Source organism: Molothrus aeneus, chromosome 5 (assembly GCF_037042795.1).
Source record: "Molothrus aeneus isolate 106 chromosome 5, BPBGC_Maene_1.0, whole genome shotgun sequence".
Taxonomy (NCBI): domain Eukaryota; kingdom Metazoa; phylum Chordata; class Aves; order Passeriformes; family Icteridae; genus Molothrus; species Molothrus aeneus.
The window spans coordinates 24,953,555-24,975,462 of NC_089650.1; the positions used below are offsets into that span (position 1 = coordinate 24,953,555).

At 36.1% G+C, this 21,908-nt stretch overlaps 1 protein-coding gene across 2 annotated transcripts in view; it reads left to right on the plus strand.

The window, feature by feature from the left end:
* Positions 1–21,908, plus strand: part of CDK17 (cyclin dependent kinase 17) — a 90,867-nt gene that overhangs the window by 16,599 nt on the left and 52,360 nt on the right. For both annotated transcript variants that reach the window (XM_066549578.1, XM_066549579.1), the window contains exon 2: positions 19,356–19,504. In XM_066549578.1, coding sequence (XP_066405675.1) covers positions 19,387–19,504 — 118 coding nt within the window. In that variant the 5' untranslated portion in view covers positions 19,356–19,386. The remainder of the gene's footprint in view (positions 1–19,355; positions 19,505–21,908) is intronic.

Genomic DNA, 21,908 nt, shown 5'->3' on the forward strand with positions numbered 1-21,908 from the left:
AAATTGATTCGATATTTCAGATTTGCTAAGTTACAATTTGTTAGATTTGCAAGTTGCATATTTTCACCAGAAAAACCAAATCAAATGTGATCTTTATTTTTCAAAATAAATTGATTGTGTATATCTTTGCTAGGATCTCTGTTAATTTCTTCAGCTCTTCTTTACAATAACTTACCTGACTCAAGTTTGGGAACTAGAGAAAAATGATATGATTTCTCACGTGTTTCCCATGTATCCTGAAAAGGGTAAGATTTCCTACGTAATTCGCTTAGCATCTATCAACGCTAAAAATAGATCTGTGAAATTCTTGCCATTTTTTGGCAATTTTTCATTTTTAATTGTGCTGGTTTTGTTACTTCCATTTCTAATAAAAATTTATAGCTGATGTTTAAACAAACTCGGCTAGCATGAAAGTGGGAATTTTTAAAATCAAAGCTAAAAGGGGGAAAAAAGGCTAAAAATATTTGTCAAGTTTTAAGCAGTAGAGTGAGAGTAGTCAATTTCTGATGCTTTCAGTAAGAGCCTCTCACAAATTAGTGTTTTGTTCTTTTTATTTCAAGTCTTCATTGTAGCTTTGCTTATTTGACTACATCTGTTTCTTTATATCCAGAAAGGTTACCTTCAGCAATTCAGGAGAACTTATTTCCTTGCTTATCTAGTGCAATCAGAAATAAGCTTTGACACACAAGGAAGAGTAAGCTAAACAGCAGAAATGCATATTAAAGTACTGTTACATAAGGAGGGTATTTTTAAATGATGCTGGCTTAGTTGTGTGGATTTTGTAAAGGCACTCATGGTACTGTAAACACATGCAGTTAAAAAACAAGACTGTCTTAAGCATGAGAATTTTTCTGTAGAGATCATGGAGGGCTGAGAGACTAAATCCATTATCAATGTTCTTCGTCATTTTACTTGAAAGGTTGGAGGGTTATTCACTGGGTTTTTTGCTGTGGTTTTTACTTCACCGCCAGATTCAACTTGCATGCAAGTTTCAAGAGCATTCACAATTTTCTTTTTTGATGCTTTTATTAAAATTTAAAAAAAAAAGGAGAGAAAAAGATGAACACACAAAAAAACTTAGCTACCCCTAAGGCATACTCAAGATTCTGAAAATACTTTTCTGAGCAGTGTCCATCATAATGGAATCCAGATCAGACTAGGAGCACCTTTAAAATGCATTTGCTTTCTTCTGTTGTTATAATAGCAAGATGTGAACTTCAGCTGTGTCCTTAGGCTGCATCCAAAGGAGTGTGGCCAGCAGGACAAGGAAGGGGATTCTGCCTCTGCTGTGCTCTGGTAAGACTTCCCCTGCAGTGCTGCATCCAGCTCTGGGCTCCCAGCACAGGAAGGACATGGAGCTCTTGGAGCAAGTCCAGAGGAGGGACACCAAGGTGATCAAAGGGATGGGGCACCTCTCCTATGAGGAAAGGCTGAAAGAATTGGGATTGTTCAGCCTGGAAAAGAGGTTCTGAGGTGATCTGATTGCAGCCTTCCAATACCTGAACGGAGACATAAAGAAAGATGGAGAGATGTTTCCAAGGGCATGCAGTGACAGGTCAAGGGGAACGGATTAAAATTGATAATAGTTTTAGATGAGATATTGGGATGACATTCTTTAATATGAGGGTGGTGAGGTAATGGAACAGGTTGCCCAGAGCAGCTGTGAATGCCCCATTCCTAGAAGCATTCAAAGTCAGGCTGGATGGGCTTTGGGGCTTTGAGCAACCTGGTCTAGTGAAAGGTATCCCTTCCTATGGCAGAGGAGTTGGAACTAGATAATTTTTAAGGTCTCTTCCAAGCCAAACAATTCTAAGATTCGTAGAATCCTAGAATGGCCTGTTCTGAAATTCTAAATATGGCTTTAATATTTGTTGATCCTATCAAAAAGATAAAATAATCATAGATTAGATAATGAGGAAAAGATGGAAAAAATGAATTCTAAAAGAATATTCATATTTTATGCTTTGATGTTGGACAAGTAGCTGAATTTATTGCTAGATAAGCAATCCTGAAAATTGTCAGGAAAAATGAGTATGTTTTTGTAGTGTTGACTTATTGACCACTTTATACTGTTCTTTGTTTGATTTTGATCTGTAACTATTTTGAACATGTTTTTTAACATGTTGCAGTTCCTTGAAAACTTTGATCCTAGCACTGAATCCCAATTTGTTTTCTGGATGACTTAAATGATCCCTACAGGGAACTGAGAATTGATGCATACATTTATCCAGAGCAAATCCTTCTTTGAAGATTAGCTTATGGATACATTGTTTACATTATTTTCTTTCCAGAAGTACTGATTTTGATGGCATATTTTTCAACCGTGGGCATCTAAGTGCAGTGAAGTTACAATTTTTTTCATACTAATATTCTTCTTGTTAAATTTATCCATTTGTGGCAAAATGGTGAGACTGTCCACTTCCAGGGATCAAGTAGCTGGTTAATGTGTTTATACTGCTACATATTTTTTCCATCTATTGTTTAGCCATACCTGCTCTTATATATTAGGATCAAATACCGCAAATGTTTTGAGTAACTGTACCTTCAGTAACAATCCATTTATTTCCAAGTAGTCTTGTTCCTTTGCTGAAGTTAAAACAGTTTTATAAAATGTGAAGCATCGCAAAAGTAAACAGAAAAATCATTAGTGGTGGCCATACTTTGCTGTAGTGTATTACTTTTTATAGACAAAAAGAATCAATCCTGTTTCCAAGAAATGAATTCCAGTATGTATGCTTAAGCAATGTGCTGTTGTACAACTGTTAGTGTATTCATATGTATATAATACTTTATGCAGTCAAGCAAACATTCCTTGCAGATTAGTATCTTATTGTATCAGAAATTTTAGTTATATTTGCTTTAAAATCAGTTATAAATACGCATTGAGACAATGCTGAAATTATGTAAAATATCAAATGTTCCTGTCAAATTGGCTGAGTCATATTTCTCTCAACTTTTCTCTTTTTGTTATTTTAAATTAAAGGAACTGTTTTGCAGCATACAAGACAATTAGAAATAATAACACACTTCAGTATTTTTACTTTGAGTAGTTTCTACTCCATTAAATTTAAGTTGGCCATCTACGGTAAAGGACTGGACAACAGATGGCAGAGTAATGTCTGGCTAGTGATCTACTTCATAGTTTAAAGGAGTACAGGAAAGGACATCTAGTTTTAAAAACAGACTAGAAGAATTAATTTTTCAGAGCAAACTGTTTAAGAGCAAAAGAATACATGGTATTAAAACTGAATAACTTTCAAGTGCTATGCCTTTGCTTTAAAATATATCTGATTTACCAAAACCAGTAAATTTATTTGCAGTGCACATGGAAAATTTTACCTAGACAGTGTAAGTAAGAGGTTTGCATACTTCTGTGTTTCTTACTCTGTGTAAGAGTTGGCTTTTGGTTTTGTGCTGGCATCCTCATAAATCACAGCTCTCTCTTTTGCTCTTTCTGAAAAAGAAAGAAATTGTTGTTGGTTTACCTGCAGGGGATAAGTTACAATTCTGTTAAAAAACCATTTTGAATATTACCTTATTTCTGAATAAAACAAGATTCCTCTTTGGGTTTTGAAGACTTTTGATAAATCTTTTTAGACTTTATTCTTTACTTCAGTTTCCCAAGGCCTGACTTCCTGTTTCATTGCACTTTTGGGCTTTCCACCATTTTTGAGGATGGAATAAATGAAGAGCATACCAAACTGGAGCTTGCTATGTATATTTGTGTCTCTGAGGAATGAGATCAATTTCTGTGGTACCAGTAGTCATCATTCCTTTGACTAAATGTTTAAATTATTTTTAGGAGATAGTAACACTGCATTGACTTAAGGCTTCCTGTGCACAGTAAAGAAAACCAGAGATCTTTGAAGTACTGGAGATCTTGTGTGGCATTTCCTTTTAAAGATAAAAACCTGACATACATTTTAATGAACGCTTAAAGGGTTCATTAATTAGATGAGGCAAATCATTAACATATTTTTCAATAGCATGAAGATAGAGTATCACTGTTATGCTCTCTTGCATTATTTTTATAAGAAGACTTCACAACTATGAACTAGCCTAGACTTTGTCCTTAAGCCTTTTGTGCCCTCCTTACGATTGATTTCTGAAGGAACAACCTCTTGAGGCTGGACACTTCATAGAGCTCTGATTAATTTTGTAAAGTTAAATAAAAAGCAAAAACTATGACACTGTCAGAGTAAGGAGAAAAATGGTATCTTGACTGAACAATTCTTGTTCCTATGCAAGACAGAGACTTAGTTTCAAGATGGTCTTGGTTCTTAAACTTAGAATGGATTCTTGAACTTTTTTTTTTCTTGAAAACACTTAAGAAATGGGAAGGTAGAGATTTGGAAAACAGTATTTCATAAATGTCCTGGGTTGACAAATTTGCTCTGAACCAGGACAAAATTTTACAATAAAATTTCATGACCTGATAGAAACTTTTGAGAAGTTCCATTTGCAAATTAAATTTAAAGCTTTTAGTCTGAGGTGGTTTAGGTTGGTATAATGGTTCTTAGGGAAGTTGATGGGCGTTTTCATGACTTCAGTGGGAGAGTAATTAAGTCAACAGTAGAAATAAAAAAGAGGAAAAAATTTTACTCCGTGGTGGAGAAGATTTTTAAAAACAAAATACAGAATAAGAATGTTAACCCATAAGTGGACTTCTTGCAAATCCTTGTTTCTTTGATGTGTGAAATAAGGCTGCTCAGGGAGCCATAGGGTTTTGTGGTTGCTGTTTTACTCTTTTTGTCTGCTGTTTTACTCCTGTGCCTCAGCTGCCAGCTGCACCTCCAGCAATAGTGGATTTGTTCATTACTCTCCCTGCAGGATCACCCATCGGTGCAAACTTGATCCAGATCAAGTGTAAGCAAATAATAACACTTCTGTTGACTTGATCAGAGCATGCAACAATGCTGCTTTTTAGCTTTGTGGTGGCTGTGGTAGCACAGTTGATCCTCTGTTCACCGTAGGTTTGAAACAGAGTTACGCTTAGCATGTTTTGAACAAATTCATACAAAAAAGCTGGAAAACTCTAGTGCTATGCATCATGTGAATGTGTGGGCTTTTGATCTAGTAATTAAGCAGCCTAATACCCCGTTTACTGTCTTGAAATGTAGATCAAATCTCTGTAGTTTTCAGTCTTTATTGATGAGAGAACTTGTTGCATATAGTTTGCACTAGTTCTTTCTCACACTGCTTTTCAATACCTTATGAGCCTTCTCTCTACTTCACTTTCTCCTTGCTTATCATTTCAGTTTGCATCTGTCATTCTTTGCCTGTTGCAGTTCCTCACTCAAACTTCATTCTCCAGTGCTGTAGTTGCTTTATCGTGGAAGCATCAGTATATGTTTAGCTTTAGAACTTGTTTTATTGCAGTTTTTTAAATTGCAGATTCCAGAGTAACTTTCCTAACAAGAAAAAATTTGTATGTACTGCTTCACAGTCTTTTTTAGTAAATGTTTAAATATTGATATGATACTAACACTGAAAATAGGAGATTCTTTTTTTCTTTTCCCTAAGACTGCATAGTGACAGGACATAATTTCTCTTCAGTAGCTTATATGCTAGAATGGAATTGGAGATTGATGAGCTTAAGAGACAATTGAAGTAGCTTTTATATAAATTAGAATGTGGACTGCCAAGTACAGGTTGAGCTGTTAAAGTGGACATCACAATGAGGTTAGGATTGTGTTTAGAACATTATAATCTGTGCAGTTCTTTTATGTTTACTTGGTTGCTTGCCACCTTCGAAGATTTTTGTTTGAGATTTTGCTCAATTTCTTTTGTTTGGTTGCTTTCAGTAACAGTATACCAAGATTATATATATATATATAAAAATATATAAAAATATTTACTTATTATTTCTCTGGAAATTAAGTGGGGTTTTTTAGCAAGCTCTGTTAATTTAGCAATTCTGATCTTGTTTCTTGGGAACCATCTTAACCATCAAGTTAACTATCATTAACTTGAGTATGTTCTGTATTTTTTGTATAAAGCAAAGATGATTATGCTTCTACTGCAATTCATCAGACAGAAGGAACTTCATGCCTGCCACATGTGCTGCCACCATCAAGTTTCTCCTACTGCTCTTTTCTTAATAAAGTTAATGAATTCAGAAGGGAAATACTTCATAACCACATAACAATTTGTGTCTATTTTATCTTTATTCATGATAAATAGCTTCATTTTGGACCCTACTTCCAAGAGTAGAGATAGCTAAGTTGTGAAGAACCAAAGCTCTCTTGATTCTGTAGGATCATAGAATGGTTTGGGTTGGAAGGGACCTTAAGGATCATCTAGTTCTAGCCCATCTGCCATGGGAAGGAACACCTTCTACTGGTCCAGATTGCTCAAGGCCCCATCCCACCTGGCCTTGAATACTTCCAGGGGTGGTCCACAAGTTCTCTAGACAGCCAGTTCCACTGCCTCACCACCCTTAAAAATTTCTTTGGACTGTTTAATATAAATCTACCCTCCTTCAGCTATAAGGCCATTCTCACTTGTCCTGTCAATACATGCCACTGTTAAAAGTCACTCTCAAGCTCTCTTGTAGGTCACTTATATGTACTGGAAGACACTAAAAGGCCTCTCCAGAGCCTTCTCTTCTGTCAGCCCTTCCTTGTAGGAGAGGTGTTCCAGCCCTCTGGTCATATTGGTGACCCTCCACTGGACTTGTTCCAATAGGTCCCCATCTTTCTTGTGGCAGGGGCCTCAGAAGTGGATGCAGCAGTCCAGGTGAGGTCTCACCAGAGCAGAGCAGAGGGGGAAAATGCCTTGCCTTGCCTTGCTGGCCACATTGCTTTGGATACATCTCAGGGTACAGTTGGCTTTCTGGGCTGCAAGTGCACATTGACAAGACTCATTGAGTCTCTCATTCACTCACACCCCCAAGTCCTTCCCCTCATGGCTGCTCTAAAAACAACTTTTCAGAATTTCTGAAAGGTTTTTTGTAAACATTCATTATCTTACTGTATTGCAATGTTGTTTTTGTTCTGTGATGAATTTTATTTCCAACTGAATTAAAAAACCTAAAAGTAGACTCTGAGCTGTAGAGACAATAACAATCATTTTGAAGAGCTGGGAACCCCCTAGATTATATCTAAAGGTCATTTAAATACCCTGGTAAAAAATCCCTTCAAGAAGTGTTCCTTGTAACCTGTGCTGGGGACATACTGTGTTCAGAGATGGGCCTTGGAGAAACATTGTTATAAGTTTCAGCAGTGGTGTGGAATAAAAGATAGAAATATCCCAATAAATTTAGAATGAGATTGTCCCAATTGTTTGAAATTACAATTATAAGAATGTTTTTTTAAAAAGAGTCCATGAGATTAATCCAGACAACTGATATCTGACTGTAGTATTTTTTAAGTAAAATTTCTAAATTCAATGCGTGTAAAGTAACAAGGTCTGGAAATAGAACCTCAGATTTGTGCTCAATTCCAGTAAATTTGGTCAAAGGGTATGGCTTGTTCCAGTGAGTCATTCTGATGCAAGAAATGGTAATGTTTAGAGGATTATTGTTAGAGATAGTACCTGTGTAACATGAACCATATTGGGACGAAAAAGTTGAGTTCATTTGCTGTATGAATATACAATATACCTTTAGGTGGCATATTGGTTGGAAATCCAACAGTTTATTTCATGTGATTGAAATCAGAAATGGCAGAAAGGAGAGTGCATGTCAACAGTTCAACAAAAGGAAGCATGCACAGTTCAGTAGACAGAAAATTCAGTTTTTTATTTCCCTGTTGCATGGTTGCTATGACCCAGTCTTCCTTAAAACCACTCTTTCTTTGTAACTAGCAAGGTTTGCTTACTGTTACTTAATACAAGCATGAAATTTCCTAATTGTGCTTTTGTATCTTGTTTCTCTGTGGAGCAGACCTAGAGTTTACTTCAGTAAACAGCTGTAGTGCCTCTACTAATGGAAGCTTCTGCCATTCTGGTTTACCATTCAGCTGGTGAGAAGTTTCATTCTCAAGTCTTGTTACAAAAATGTATTAAAAAGAGTCCAGGGAGATAAAAAATTAAGACTCGCTTCATGGCAACAGTCTGGCAGATTTTTATTCTTAAGTTTTCATCAGAATGTAAGAGTGAAATAGTTGCATAACTAGAATCTTAAAGTTTTGGTGTTTTTTATTTAAGAAACCTTCTTTAAAAGCAAGTGTAATTAGTATTACACTTGCTTTTAAAGAAGGTTTCTATTAGTATAAAAACACATCGCTTGCTTTATTTACTTTAAAGGTAGATGTGGTTATCAGGTGTTGTGCTGAAGCTGTATTTAAGATGCACAACTTAAATTTCAGTATGGTAGCACCTGATTATTTTATGCTTTACTAACAAGACAGATGGCTGGTTCTTTTGAAGGTCTTTTCTTGGGTTCCCTTTTATTAAATAGTAATGTAGACTAAGTTTAAAGAGAGTAAAGCTATAAATCTGAATTACAAGTACTACAAGTGAAAACTAGAAGCTTGGACTGTTTAATTTCAAGCTTATGGATCCTAGTTACCAAAAGGAAATAAACTGCAATGGGAAGATTTCTGGTTACTCTTCAGCATACTTTGGTATGTTGAAAGGCAGCATACCTGGGTGGTAATGCAAATACAAGCTTCCCTTAGAACACATGTAATATTATTTTAAAGAATATTTTGGCAAAAGGATACTGTTTTCCAAGGCTGTTGAACTGTGTAATTCAAGATCAGCTCAAGTACTGGACATAGAAATAGTAGTTTGCTGAAAGAGTAGCATGTTCCAAACTTTTAAAGCAACAGGCCTTCTGTTATATCAGTCAAAACACGATCTTTTACTCTATGAGATGACAGATGACATCAGTTGGACTTTGTGCTATATATTTAAGGGTTGTATACAGGGGGAAAACCAACCAGGGTGTTCCAAAGGAGGCTAAGGAGCAAAGAACCAAGTAGATTAAAAAAAAAATTACTAAGGTGTAACATCTGTTGCTCTTACACTTGGCTCATTAGTGTTGAATGTTAGTGCTGCTGTAGCGTGGATTGTCTTTGTGTCTCTTCTTCCCAGCACGTAGATTCCAGAAAGAAAAAAGCATTATAGGACCAAATTTCTAAAGGAATGTAGTAGGAGAGGGAGGAAGAATTAGTTGTCTCTGTCATTGTAGAGTGGTCGTGGTCCAAATCGTCCTTGAGCCTGTTGCGACAGACAATGGATATTAGTTTTAAATTAAAAGAAAGTAGATTCAGAGTAAATAAAAGGAAGATTTTTTTTTTTTTTTATGCTGGGAGTGGTTAAACACTGGAGCAGTTTGCCCTGGAGGTGGTAGATGCTCCATGCCTGGAAACGCGCCGTCAAGTTGGTCAGGGCTCTGAGCAGCTTGGTCCACTTGAAAATGTCTCTCTTTGTTGCAGGGATGTTAGACTGGGTGACCTTTGAGTGTCTCTTCCAACCCAAGCCATTCTGTGGTTCTCGCTCAACTGCACTAGTTTGAGATTTATGTCATCTGGTGACATTATAGTAACAGGGTTCTTTTTTCTTCCCATGGAGTTTTACAGCAAAACTGCTCCAGTACTTCTCCAAGTGAAGAATTTATTTTCAGTACTGATCTTTATTAGAGTATAAAATGATATGATGCTGAAGTAAGATTCTGTGGGGAGTTTGAGTCTATGTAGAAGCAAAAATTTAAATTTACCTTTTTATAAAACATTTTCTGTTGGTGAGACAAATCTTAGAGTTTGGAAGCTTTATCCAGATCATTGACAGTAATAGCAGTATCAGCCTCTGCAACGCAGTTAACACCCAGAATGGGTGGTTTGTTGTGCAGGGGTTTGGCTCACTGTTTGTCCTTGCCAGGATGAGACGGGGTAAGCATTGGGCTCTAACAGCGGAAGAATGATAGTGTTTATAGTTTGGAAGAAATTATTTTGAAGATAAATTTAAAATTTCACTTCTTTCTTCTGCCTGAGAAACAAAAGAGGGCAAATGTGTCTGCCCAGGAAAAATACATATTTGGAAACAGTATTCTGTACATCCTGTTTGATTCTTTGACTGTTTCTTAACAGAAATTTTGTCATAAAATATACATCTGTCCTTACTCTGCCTTTAAAACGTAGCTTGCAGGGGGATCTGAGAAAATTTCTGCTTTTGTTGATGGTATCAGTGTTGCTTGCCTGACATTAGGCACAGCTATTTTACTTTTTTATAATTCTATTAAAAATAAGTTTGAAGACTACTTGTCCTTCAGGTTGTGTTTCCTAATTATTCCTGTTGGGTTTAAGGTTATTGACTGACATTAATACTTGTTACTTTCCAAGGTTTCCTATATACTAATGCTCTCTTACTGGTCTGACATTTACTTGCAGATACACAATTTTCTGTTTTAGTGGTTGTTGTTTGTCTCCTCTACTGAGTCAAGATGGAAGGAAGTATTGTCTCAGTTCTATATAACCTTATGTTGTTGTTTCTTAATCTTCCTCTGGTCTCTGTTCAAGGTCCACAAAACTTGTTTGGATCCCTTCAGGTAGAGAATTGTTTATACTAAAAGGAGGTGATGTGAAGTTTGAGCGAGCGTCCTTTGAAGTGCTAGACTGTTTGCTCAGTCTGGGAGGGGAGTGGCCTCTCAAACTGATTAACTGGAGTCATCCAGATTACATAGTGGTAATTTCGTTGTTCTGCTTAGTTTCAGAATCTGGGAACCTTCTTCTGGACAGCCTCAGTTACTTGGAGGAAGAGTAATATGTAAGATTGTGTGTAAAAGACATGCAGAGAAGAATGATCTACTCAGGCAAAGAAAGGGAACATCAAGTGATACCTAGAGATTTTGAATCTTGGTGTATGTTAGTCTGCATGTAGAGTTCTTGTTCTTGAGCCAACAGTGACAGTTCTGACAGCTTGATACATGGCATGTGCCTTTTTTGGTATGTTTAAATAAATTCATACCTTTTTTTTTTCTTTTTCCTGGCTTCTTGAACCCTGAAAAATACCTGTTGTGAGGCTGTCAGCTGTTGAGACTTAATTTGGGAGCAGGATGTTGGTGCAGGAGTAAGACAGAAGAAGAGTCTGCATGTAGTTGTTGTGTGGGAATCAGAGTGGCTAGAACTTGTTGTAGTGGAAGAAGGCACTTCTGCTTTACTTTATTTCCTATCCATTTGTTATTTTCCCCTGTCATCTTCCCTTAACAGCATTTGCTGCTGTCCTTTATTTTGTTCATAGACTGCTTTTATTTCAGATCCAGGTTTTGTTTAGCTAAGCTAAATAGGCTTTTGACAAAACTGCAGTTTTTCAGGCTATTTTTCTGGTACACAACAGTTCTATCATAGTGCTCCCTGTAGGGACAGTCTTACCTTGGATTTGATGTGCGCTAATGATCAGTACTCTACTTCTGTGGAGGTACTAAATTGGCTTAAGCAGCCTCATGCTTGCCTCTCTTGCTTTGTAGGGCATACTGCCACCACCTTGATGCCAACACAGCTATTTGCAAAGCTGCTTAGCAAAACATATGTTAAAACTCTGCTTTCTTTCCCAGGTTGTCAGCTAAATAATCAATTGCATTAGGAATAGTGTCTTACATGTTTGATATCCTTGGCAATGAATACTGAAATGATCCATGTGTGCACATTCGGTTGACCATTAAATGGCAGCATGAAGACTTCAGACAGGCATTTGTCTGAATGCTATAACAGAACAAATTGGTGTCATGCTGGGACAATCTTGACTGCTTTGTAAAAATTAATAGAGCAGGGAAATACTGTAATTGACTTACTGTTCAGAGATTTTCTGTTACTGAGCAATCTCTGAAGTTGTATTGATGACAGGATTGGAGAAAGGAAGAAGACAATTCATAAGTTTTTTTTTAAATACTGAATCAGAGAAGTTTATAGCTTTGGGTAAAAGATGTTCATGTATTCAAACAATTTTTTGAGCCATAGTTCAAAGATTATTTATTGCCAGAATGAGTTTATTTACTGTTCCTTTGAAATTACCTCTGAAATATCTCAGTGCAGCTGTTTGACTTAGTCAGCTGACTATAAGAAACTGTTTAGGCTGTTGTTTCTGTCAGTACTTGCTTTCTTAGTTGTGGTGAAGTTATTCTGTCTCTCTGTTATTTCAGGACTAGTAGTTATACCATTGACAGTATTATTTTCATCAGAAATCTCTAGAAGAACACAGAGTACAGAAGAGACTGAAAAATCTTAGGCATTAAATGTCTCAGAATTGTCCGTTCTATCATACTGGTTTTTTTTCTTAATGTCTTGTTTTGTAATGCCTTCAGTGTATCAGATCTTCTATGTGGCCTGTTATCTGTTAGAAAAATATGCATATATGTCATCAGCACTGTAGAATGTGTTCTGTACCATGATGCTTATTGGTCTCTTAATTCACTAAGGTGAAAACTCTTCCTCTGTTGCTATATCATTCTTCCTTATTTTTAAGAAAAAATAATTCAAAACCAAGCAGTCAATTACTGTGAAAGAGTTTGTTTTTCCTAGCTTTTCTTTTTTTTTGTCTTCTGCATGTACATAGAAGTGTAAGAGAAATGCACCCAAAGTTGTATGATTTTAAACCGTTCATGGCTCTTTGATATTATTCTTAGGCACAGAGCTGTACAAGCAGTAATTATGGAAGGGTTTGATTTTACATTTGCCTGATTCGCTTTACTGTCAGGACTTTCTGGGTTGCTTGATGAGGCTTTTTTTGTGTTCATGCTATACAGAACCTGTATAGAAGTTCAGGAACTAATAAACCAAAAATTTGACATCTGAAAGAAAAATTGGGAGCTAGAAAACCAGTTTCTTTATATCAGTCTTCATTTTGTGTGCAGTCTTAACAATTACAATTTTTCCTGGTTAATTTTTCCTCAGTGCAGTTAATTTCTGTTCTGAGAGAAAAAGGCCAAACTTTTTTTGTCTTGCTTAGAAACTTGTAGCCTTGTCCTTTGTTCATCCAAACAGGCGTGCCTTTAGTTTTTATCTCAATTTATATTACTCTTATGTCTTTGCCTCTTAGTGCTTGATTCAAGAACCTCAAAATAAGTTGAAAGCTTTTCATTGCCTTAGGTCTTGGGCTGTAAGTAAAACTTTTTTGTTAGCACAATAAGAAGCAAAGGTTGAAGGCTCTGGTGTGGGGGTTCAGATGCTTAGAGGACTGGGGGTTCTGGGCTGAGAGCAAAAGGAGTTTGGGAGAAGGTCCTTTGGTGTGAGATTGTTTGATTTCATGCCTGAACTGTGATGGAAAAAAAACAAAGCAGCCTTGAAAACTCTGCTTTTACTGACACAATTGCTCAGGCTCACAAAAGATTGCTGATGCTTGTCAGTCTTAGAACCAACATTGTCTTCTTGAACCTAGAAGGAATTTTCTGTGCAATGTTCTTCCAAAGACTTGCTTGTTTGCAAGACTGAGGAAGATTGTCTCAGAAGTGATAGTGAAACATTGTCAATCTATTGCTAATATAATCTGAGTATTAGAGAGCAGCAAGCACTGTGTGCACAACTCTTTTTTTTTAAATATTTTTCCTGAATGCTCTATTAAGGCTTTATGATTATTAATCAAAGCTTAAAAAATTACAGACATTGCTTTTGGTTTCCAGTCCTCATTATACCTTTTGAGATCTGAAGTTCTGTGACTGTCTGGTAGTATTTATGTTACATCCATGTAACCTTTTAGTTTTTACCTCCCCTTTGATAGAAAGAGCCTTTCAGTTTATGGGTCTGACAGCAAGTATGGAAGCTTTGCCAGTCAGCTCATTTGTTTTCTTGGCTTAAATGTCAGCCAATTTAACCAGACTCATACTGTGTTTTTTCACTTGGCAGTTGAGAGAACAGAGCATTTGATAATTAACAAGGAGTTATTAATCAGTACGACATATCGAATCCAGGGAGATCTATCAAATAGTACATCTCTGTAGATTTTGCTGATTGATACTGCTTGAATCTAGGTGGGAGTGAATACATCTCTACATTTTATAGAATGTAAACTTGCTGTGGTTACCTAAGTAAAGCTTTTTGAGTCCAGAGAAAGAAGATAAGCCTAGGATATGAAAGAAGGACTGCAAAATTTGATCTTTTGGGCAAATTTGGTGGTTTTCAGTGTTTTAAATTCAGTACCAGTAGCATAGTTAAATATGTCTGTAATGTTCAATATATATTTTTTAAGTAAAAGATTAATTTTAAAAAAACTACAAACCCCTTGTACTAATTCGTGTCCTTCAATATTTTTTAAAGGCAAAGGGATTGTGGGGGAGGGGCGTGAAGATAAGGAAAAGTATTCATATTCAAAATTAAATTAGGACAGGGTAATTTCCGTATATTTCCTCTCTTTGGAGTGGTTCTTCCAGTTGATGATCTAGATCAGGAGCTGAATATAGATGCTCTCATTCACTCAAGGAGGAGCCTGTTTGCCTGTATTAACTAGTAAGACTATCCTCAGATAACAAGTTAACCTTTGTAAATACCTTTGTACCTTCAATTTTGAGTAATTGTATGGCTGCGATTCTGTAAGTACATAAAAAAGGACTTCACTGGGAAAGTTCAGTTCTGTATTGAGTATTGCTCATAAAGGAAAAAGCTGTGAGGGTCCTTTTGCCCTTTTTGCACTGGAGAGGTCAGACTAAGCTGAGGTATTTGACTTCACGGTTTTCTTTCATCAGTAATAAAGGCCTTGTTTGTCAGGTGTTGCTTTTATCTGTCAGTTCTTTGACCCAATGCAGCATAAAGCTAGTAATTTTTTTTAGTAGCTATGCTCCTGACAAGAGAGTCTAGTTGACCATTCTTGTGGTTTTTTTCCAAAGGCCAATTGTGGAAAAATGCAGTAGAAAATATTTTTCACTGATGTGAACAAATGTGAGTTGAGACAAATACAAAAAATAGATGCAATGACTAAAATTCCGTGTTTGTAATCTATTCTTGTAGAGTAGAATTTTGATTGTAAGGAGGTACATCTGTACTATATGTGAATTTTATGAGTGCTCAAGCTGGTTTTTCATTATGTTGGATAAATTATCCATATATTTCTCATTAGTGTAATTAATAGTTGACTCTGTGTTTGATGTGCAACATACTGATATCAATGGTTGTGTTTATTTTTTAAATTCGGGGAGATTGAGAACAGTTTAATATAGTGGAAAGCTGGTTTTCTTTTTAGAACAAGGGGACAATATCCTTGACAGGTGTTTCCTATTTTTGTTTGTAATTAATACTCTTTGTAGCACTCTTGAGTTTTTCAGGCCTCTCTTTCTGACACAAGGAGTTCATATATAGTGCTGTTACCTGTTTTCTTTGATGTCTTGTGCCTGGGCTATCGTTTGCTCACCCATCTTTAAGAGCCGTGCTGCATGCATGCTGTTGCTCATGCTGTTAGGGTTTCTGATTTCCTCCCCCTTCTTACAGGTGAGTTTTCCAGAACAAGAGCTGCCTTTAGATGTTTTGAAAATACCCTCTGCCTTGTAAAACAGCCTGTAAAAAGAGTCTGGCTGCAACTCCAGTGTTTATCCAACTGGAAAAGTAATTTTAAAATGCTTAATCTCTATGTCGATGGACCTCGATGCAATATAACTTAGGGAAATACAGGAGTCAGCACTTAGACTGATCCTAAGCTAATTAAAGTTGAAGGACAGGTTCCCTTTGATTTCAAAGGACTTTGAATCAGCAAAATCATAGTGAGCTTTTGTTATTTGTGACCCTTGTGAAATAAACTGACTAAAATTTAAGGTGTTAAATAGCTTTATCGGTTTTGAAAATTTTAACTGAATTTGTTTAAACTTACAAGGATTAAGGACACATAGTAATTGTGTATGAAGATCTTAATGCCTTACTTTTTTAATTTCCAAGAAACTAAGAGTCTGGGAAATTGAAGGAAATGGAAGGGCTTTTGAGAATGTTAGCCATTGGCAGTGTAAGACCTCTGAATTTTGGTGACGGTGAGTGCAGTCTAGGTGAGTTTCTGCTTTGGAATCAAGTGCTTTCATGTCTGTCTGCAGTACAGCCTGGGTGTTGTGAACATATGTATGTGCTAAAAGAGAAGTGCTGTCCTTCAGGCATCGTGGGAAGGATTGATGTGAATCAGAGAAAGAGAACCAAAACACACATATTTAAATTTAGTCTTACCTGGATCATTTAAAAAAACTGAGTTTGTTTTCAGAACTGTATTATAAAGATCACTTTTAAAAGATGTTGGGTTCAAGACAGGGGTTTAATACTAGTGAAGTGAACTGAGTTAATGACAGTGAATGTTGGAAAGTAGAAAAGGTAGATTTTAGCATTGTTTTCAAGGATTAACTTATATTCCTTTTAAAGACAAAAAGAACAGTTTTTCAGGCTTAGACTGCAGATTGTTTGTAAGAAGCAGCAGTTCCTTTAATACAGTTTTGCTTCTTTTATTTCATATCAGTATAAGGATTGAACAAATATGTCTCTGCCAGCTTTTGTAGGTTGTATCAGATAGTGTCATATCAGATTGCTTGTCCTCATTCTGTCTGCAGAGACTAGAATTTGCATTAGTTGCATTCAAGTGTATGCCTCTATCTACTGTGACATCTGAAATACTTGATTTGGGTATGACTTACTCAGAGTAGAGAAATTTGCAGAATAGAATAGTCAAGCCTGTGGGCTCTGTTCTAAAGCTAAATATAGAAATAACTGTATTCTTTTCACAGTCATTAAGAATTTGAGAAAACCTTGCTTCTACATGTATATTACTAATCAAGTAACTCCATTTTGGATTTAAACTAGATTTACTGTTAAAGGAAGGTAAGAAGTATGCATCTGCTATTAAGTGGTGAAAATGAGTATCAGACAATTCGGACTTTTCTGTGAAAGTACTGTCATTTTAGAGAACCAGTGTTAGTTTTGGATTGTACGGATCATGTTTTCAAAGCTTTGTTCACTGATGTCTTGTCTTAAACTTCCAAGAATGAGCAGGTTCTGCAACTTTGGCCATGAGAGTAAAGAAGTTGAAAAGAGAACATTTCTAAGTGCTAGATACTAGTCAATACTTTCTTTCTTTTTTTTTTTTTCTTCTTTACAATTCTGAACTAGCAAGAATACTGGTGCCTTAAGGGAGAAAAATTTGTTTTCATATCAGTGAGCATCTTTTCCTTTAAAAAGCTGACATACATTTCAGTAGAAGAGAGGATTCTGTCACATGTGGATTCCCACTCCTCATTCCTTTTCACTGTTAAATTATTTGAAAATCAAGCCATTAATTAATTCCGAATGTTAGCAAAAATGGTACTTCATTACTCCATGAAACCCTGCCATAACAGGAGAGATGTTGTAGTTATAGTAAACAAAATACTTTGGGATTTTTTAATTAGCTTGAGATTTAAAATGTTTCCTGGATTTTCTAATCCATATATCTGTTAATTTATATGTAATATTCTTCAGCAGTAGACCTTCTTTTTGATTAAAAAATTGTGTAGGTTTAAGTATTTGCAGGATCAAAAGCCAGGAATAGCATGTTTCCCTTTAAAGGCACCTGTTTTTTCAGTTGCTGCCCAAGTGGAAAATTGGAAAGAAATTGTTGTGCTGTCAAATAGCTTTAGGGCATTACATAGCTAAAAATTGCATGTATCCTTTTTTGAGAATAATACAGATAGGAATATGCAGGTTTCAAAAAACATCATGGGACAATTGAGTAAAACTACACATAAATGATGTGTCCTTCCAATTTTTTTTACAAAATTGGCCTTTTTAGAGAAACATGGGCATTTATTTTGAAAAAGTTTGAATGCAGAAATAAAACACTTTCAAGTAAGATCTTTGTAGCCTGGTCCTGAACAGGAAAAATAAATGTTCCCTTTGGATTGCTATCTGAATGCAGTTTCTTAACAATAAGAATATCCTGCTTTTGACTTAGAGTAAAATTATTCCTACTTAGGTGTGGCTTTATTGCACATACAGCAGTGCATTAAAGGGGCAGTTAAGAAACTGCTGGCTTAACTATATCTACAGCAGTATATTTCCTATGTATCTCTACCTAGTGCCTGAATGATTCTGCTTTATTGTAGCTGTGATAGTCTGAGATGTTAGTTACCCTGTTTTGTAATCCACCTCTTTCCCGTGGATGCAGCTGTTGCTTTGCCAGAGATTTTACTGTTCGTCTCAGACTTTGGAGCTCGTATCCCAAAGGTCTTCTTTTATCCACCCCTAATGTGTTACTTGCTGTCCTAAACAATCTAATCTTGTGAAATTCTGCTACCACCAGCAGCCACTTTCAGATTTGTTGTACCAATTTGTTCTTCTTTTTATTATGAAGCAGCTTAAAAAAGAGTAAGTTCGTTGAAATGTGTGCACTTAACAGGACGCTGTCAATATAAAATTGTATTCACAGTTTGTTATTAAATGTGGATCTTTGGCATACTACTTGTTGCATTTCTCTGTTTAAATGAGAACATTGAGCAAAATTTTATTTTATATGTGAATTATGAATTTTTGGAAGGCAAAGAACTTCATGGGAGGGGGGAAAATATAAATATATGAGCATTTCAGACTTCAGTATGCTGTGCTTGTGTTGAAGACTGCATATGTGATTCTTGGAGTCTATGAGCAGAGGAACAAGTTAGTGAGAAATAACATCAAGGGTGAACTGTCCTCATGGAGTAAGGAGAGACAGTGTGTGTTGTTATGCAAGGGCACACGTATGGCGCACCACAAAGTTCACTTACCAGCTCAGACTTGTGGCAGCATGTTTATTGACCTGGACCTTTGTAATTATGTTTGCTTACAGCTTTCTAGGGACCAAGTGCCTTCTGCTTTGTTCCTAGTTCCATCCTACTGCTTGACTCTTCAGGGAAACATCCATTCTAGCCAGACTTTTGTTACCAGACCCTGGCTGTCCTATTTCTCTAGGTGGGATGGTGTTTGAGAACTACTTTTGTGTTTAAGACTTTCAGCATTGTCTCCTTCTTCTGTTTGTAAAAAGGGTAAAATAGAGAGGAGTTTGGTAAGTTTTCATCATAAAAAATTGGACTGAAAAAGAGAAAAGGTTACAGTCTCCTTCTCCTTAGTGGGATTAGTGAAGACACTGTGGAGGAGGCCACAGAGCACACACTGATCTAGTTTTCAGATGACTGGTTCCTTTATTATTGGACTGTAAAATTGATTATGAAGTTAGCTGTTTTTCTAAAACAAAAATCCAAACAAATCCAAAGGTCCTTTTTTTTTTCCAAATAGAAATAAAAATTGCAAAAATGTATGGGCATCAACCTCTCAACACATTCATCTTCAGTCCAGTAGAGTAATCTTGCTTCAGGGATATTGTTTTAAGTATAACTTGCATATTTCCTAAGTTTTCTGTAAGCCTTCCTACATTTTTATGTCAGTCAATTAAACTTCATTTTCTGATTAACTGATTATTTCTCACTTTTTGTTATTTATTTTTGTTTTCAGGCTTCCTTAAGCCAGACTCAATATCGATAGAATGAAAAAATTTAAGAGAAGACTTTCCTTAACCTTGCGAGGAAGCCAGACCATCGATGAATCGCTGTCTGAGCTAGCAGAACAAATGACAATTGAAGAAAACAGCAGCAAAGATAATGGTAAGCATGTCTTTTACTTTGTAGAAAATGTAAGAATTTTGTCAGGCCCTATTCAAGTGAGCATTGCTGGGGTTTATTTAAATTTTCACAGTTGCAGCGATTTTCTCTCTAACCTTTTTTTTTCTTATATTCCACTACCCTAGTTCTTTCAACAGGTTGATATGGTATTACATACTGGTTTGGTTTGCTTTGGTATTGAACTGTTGTACAGCTATTTATCAAAAGCTACCTAAATTTACCTTTTTATGTCATGTGCACCAAGGCTTATAGATGCTCTTGCAGTATATTGAAATCCATTGTATGGGTTTAGTGGGTCTCACATCAGCTTCATATGGCTTCAAATTCAGTCTGTTCTCAAAACCATTATTTAGTAATATGATTGACTAATTGCTTAAGCACTCTGTATAAAACTGTTTACCTTACATTGGTGATGCAGTGCAGTAGTCTAAATTCTGTCATCTCTTCATGTCTCTCAGGAGTACTTCTCTTCACCACTATGAAGGTGACTAGAAACATTCAGGATAACCAGCTTGTCTCTGTATTCTTACATAAGTCTTTGGCTGATCCCATAGATGTGTTGGCTGCTGTAAAGTCCCCATTAGTGATGATGCCGCTTTTGGATGCAATCTGCAGTCATAATGACTGGAAGAGGTTTTGTTGCTTGTTCTGCTTCCCGGGCTGCAGCATTTAAGTCATTTTTCATCTTCAATGCTGATTAGTGTTATTTTTTGCTTTGCTGATATCTAAGATTTTTTTCATTTATCAAGAGATCTGAATTTTATTTTTGCCCCACTTCACAACAATAAAGGATTCTGAGTTTTCCCATTGAAAACTGACAGGGCCAGGAAATTTGAGTAGAGGTAGAGACAATGGAATTTGCCCTGCAGATTTTTAAAACTCTGTTCAAGATACATTGCATAACAAGATTTTGGAAGCAGAATTTACCTTTGGCAAAACAAAGCTAATAAGGTTTTTCATTTTTACCTTTAATCCCTGGTATATTCATTGCTGTTGTCCTGTTTTTAATATGGGCCATGCCCAGTATTTTGAGAGACAAGGTTTATTACAACTTTTTATATGTTGATATAGCAGGTCTACTCTGCAGCAGCAATTGCAGTATTTTTGCACTGATATCTGTTAAGTCGTTTTTGAGACACTGAGTTTGTCCCACATGATTTCGCTTGTATTCGCCTTTGTTACTGATGCATATTTTTTCAGACCTGTATATACTTCTGCAAGATTGATTTCATTATGTTATTAAGTGCGAAGAATGTTACTTTCACACTGAGAAATGAGCATGAAAAAATTGTTACCAGCATCAATGAGTGTACTGAACTGGGTTGCTGAATTGATTCATTGAAACTGAATCCAGGAAGAATAAAAAGATTTTACCTTAAACTGGACCATGTGCTGGGTGTCAGCTCGAGGGACAGAGAACACAATAACCTGTTTACAGAAGCATGAGCTTATGCCATCTTAAGCCATGTATAAAACCATTTGCAGCTTGTAATATTTATCTGAGAATAATCCCAGACAGTAAAACTTGGATGTCTGCATGCTTGTCACCAAACTGTGACGAGCTTATCTTGTCAGTAGATATTTAAAGTGTCAAAATAAGTAAAAAATACAATTCAAGAAAATGTTCCTAATTGCAAATTATTTATCTAGCTTTTAGTGCTCTTTTTATTTTACTTTCCATGGTAATTCATTGGCCAAAGGGATTCTTGCATATTAAAATTGTAATAATGACATATGCTGTGTTTATACCTGCAGAACATTGTTGATGCCTTAGTACAGTCTTCTTGGATGCACTCAAGGTGTTGTAGAACCTCTTGAAAGAAGACAAAGAATATAAACTGTACTTTGCTGTGCCTAATCTTTAACTCATCACTTCATGTCATTAAAAAAAGTTTTACTGACACTTGCTACCTTTTCTCAGATTCTTCCAGAAAGCAGTTATTAGTACTTGTGCTATCTTTGATCTTGCAGATGTGAACAGGATACTACATTGTGGATTTTTGTTTTCCTTTGTTTTTCCTTTCTGACCCTACTTTTCTTAGAAAGAAGGGTTGGAAAATGCTTGCTGCTCTAGCTAGTCTTGCTTTTCTAAAGGATGCTCTAGCTTTCCCACAGATGAAGATATTTTGGAAAGAGTATTTTTCAGACAGACCACAGGGATTGGGCTTTGGGTAACGATTGTTGAAAAAACAGCCAAGAAATGATTTTTCTCTTCTGGTGAAAGACCAGTTTAGTAAAAAACATTGCCTGGAAAAAATCCTTCAGTGGGCATTTAAAAAAAATTGCTTACAAAGGAGTGCTTTAATGAGAAAGGTTTTCCTTGGCATCTTACAAAATCACAGTGCTAAAAAGCCTGCACTAATTGTAAATATCCAACTGAGACACA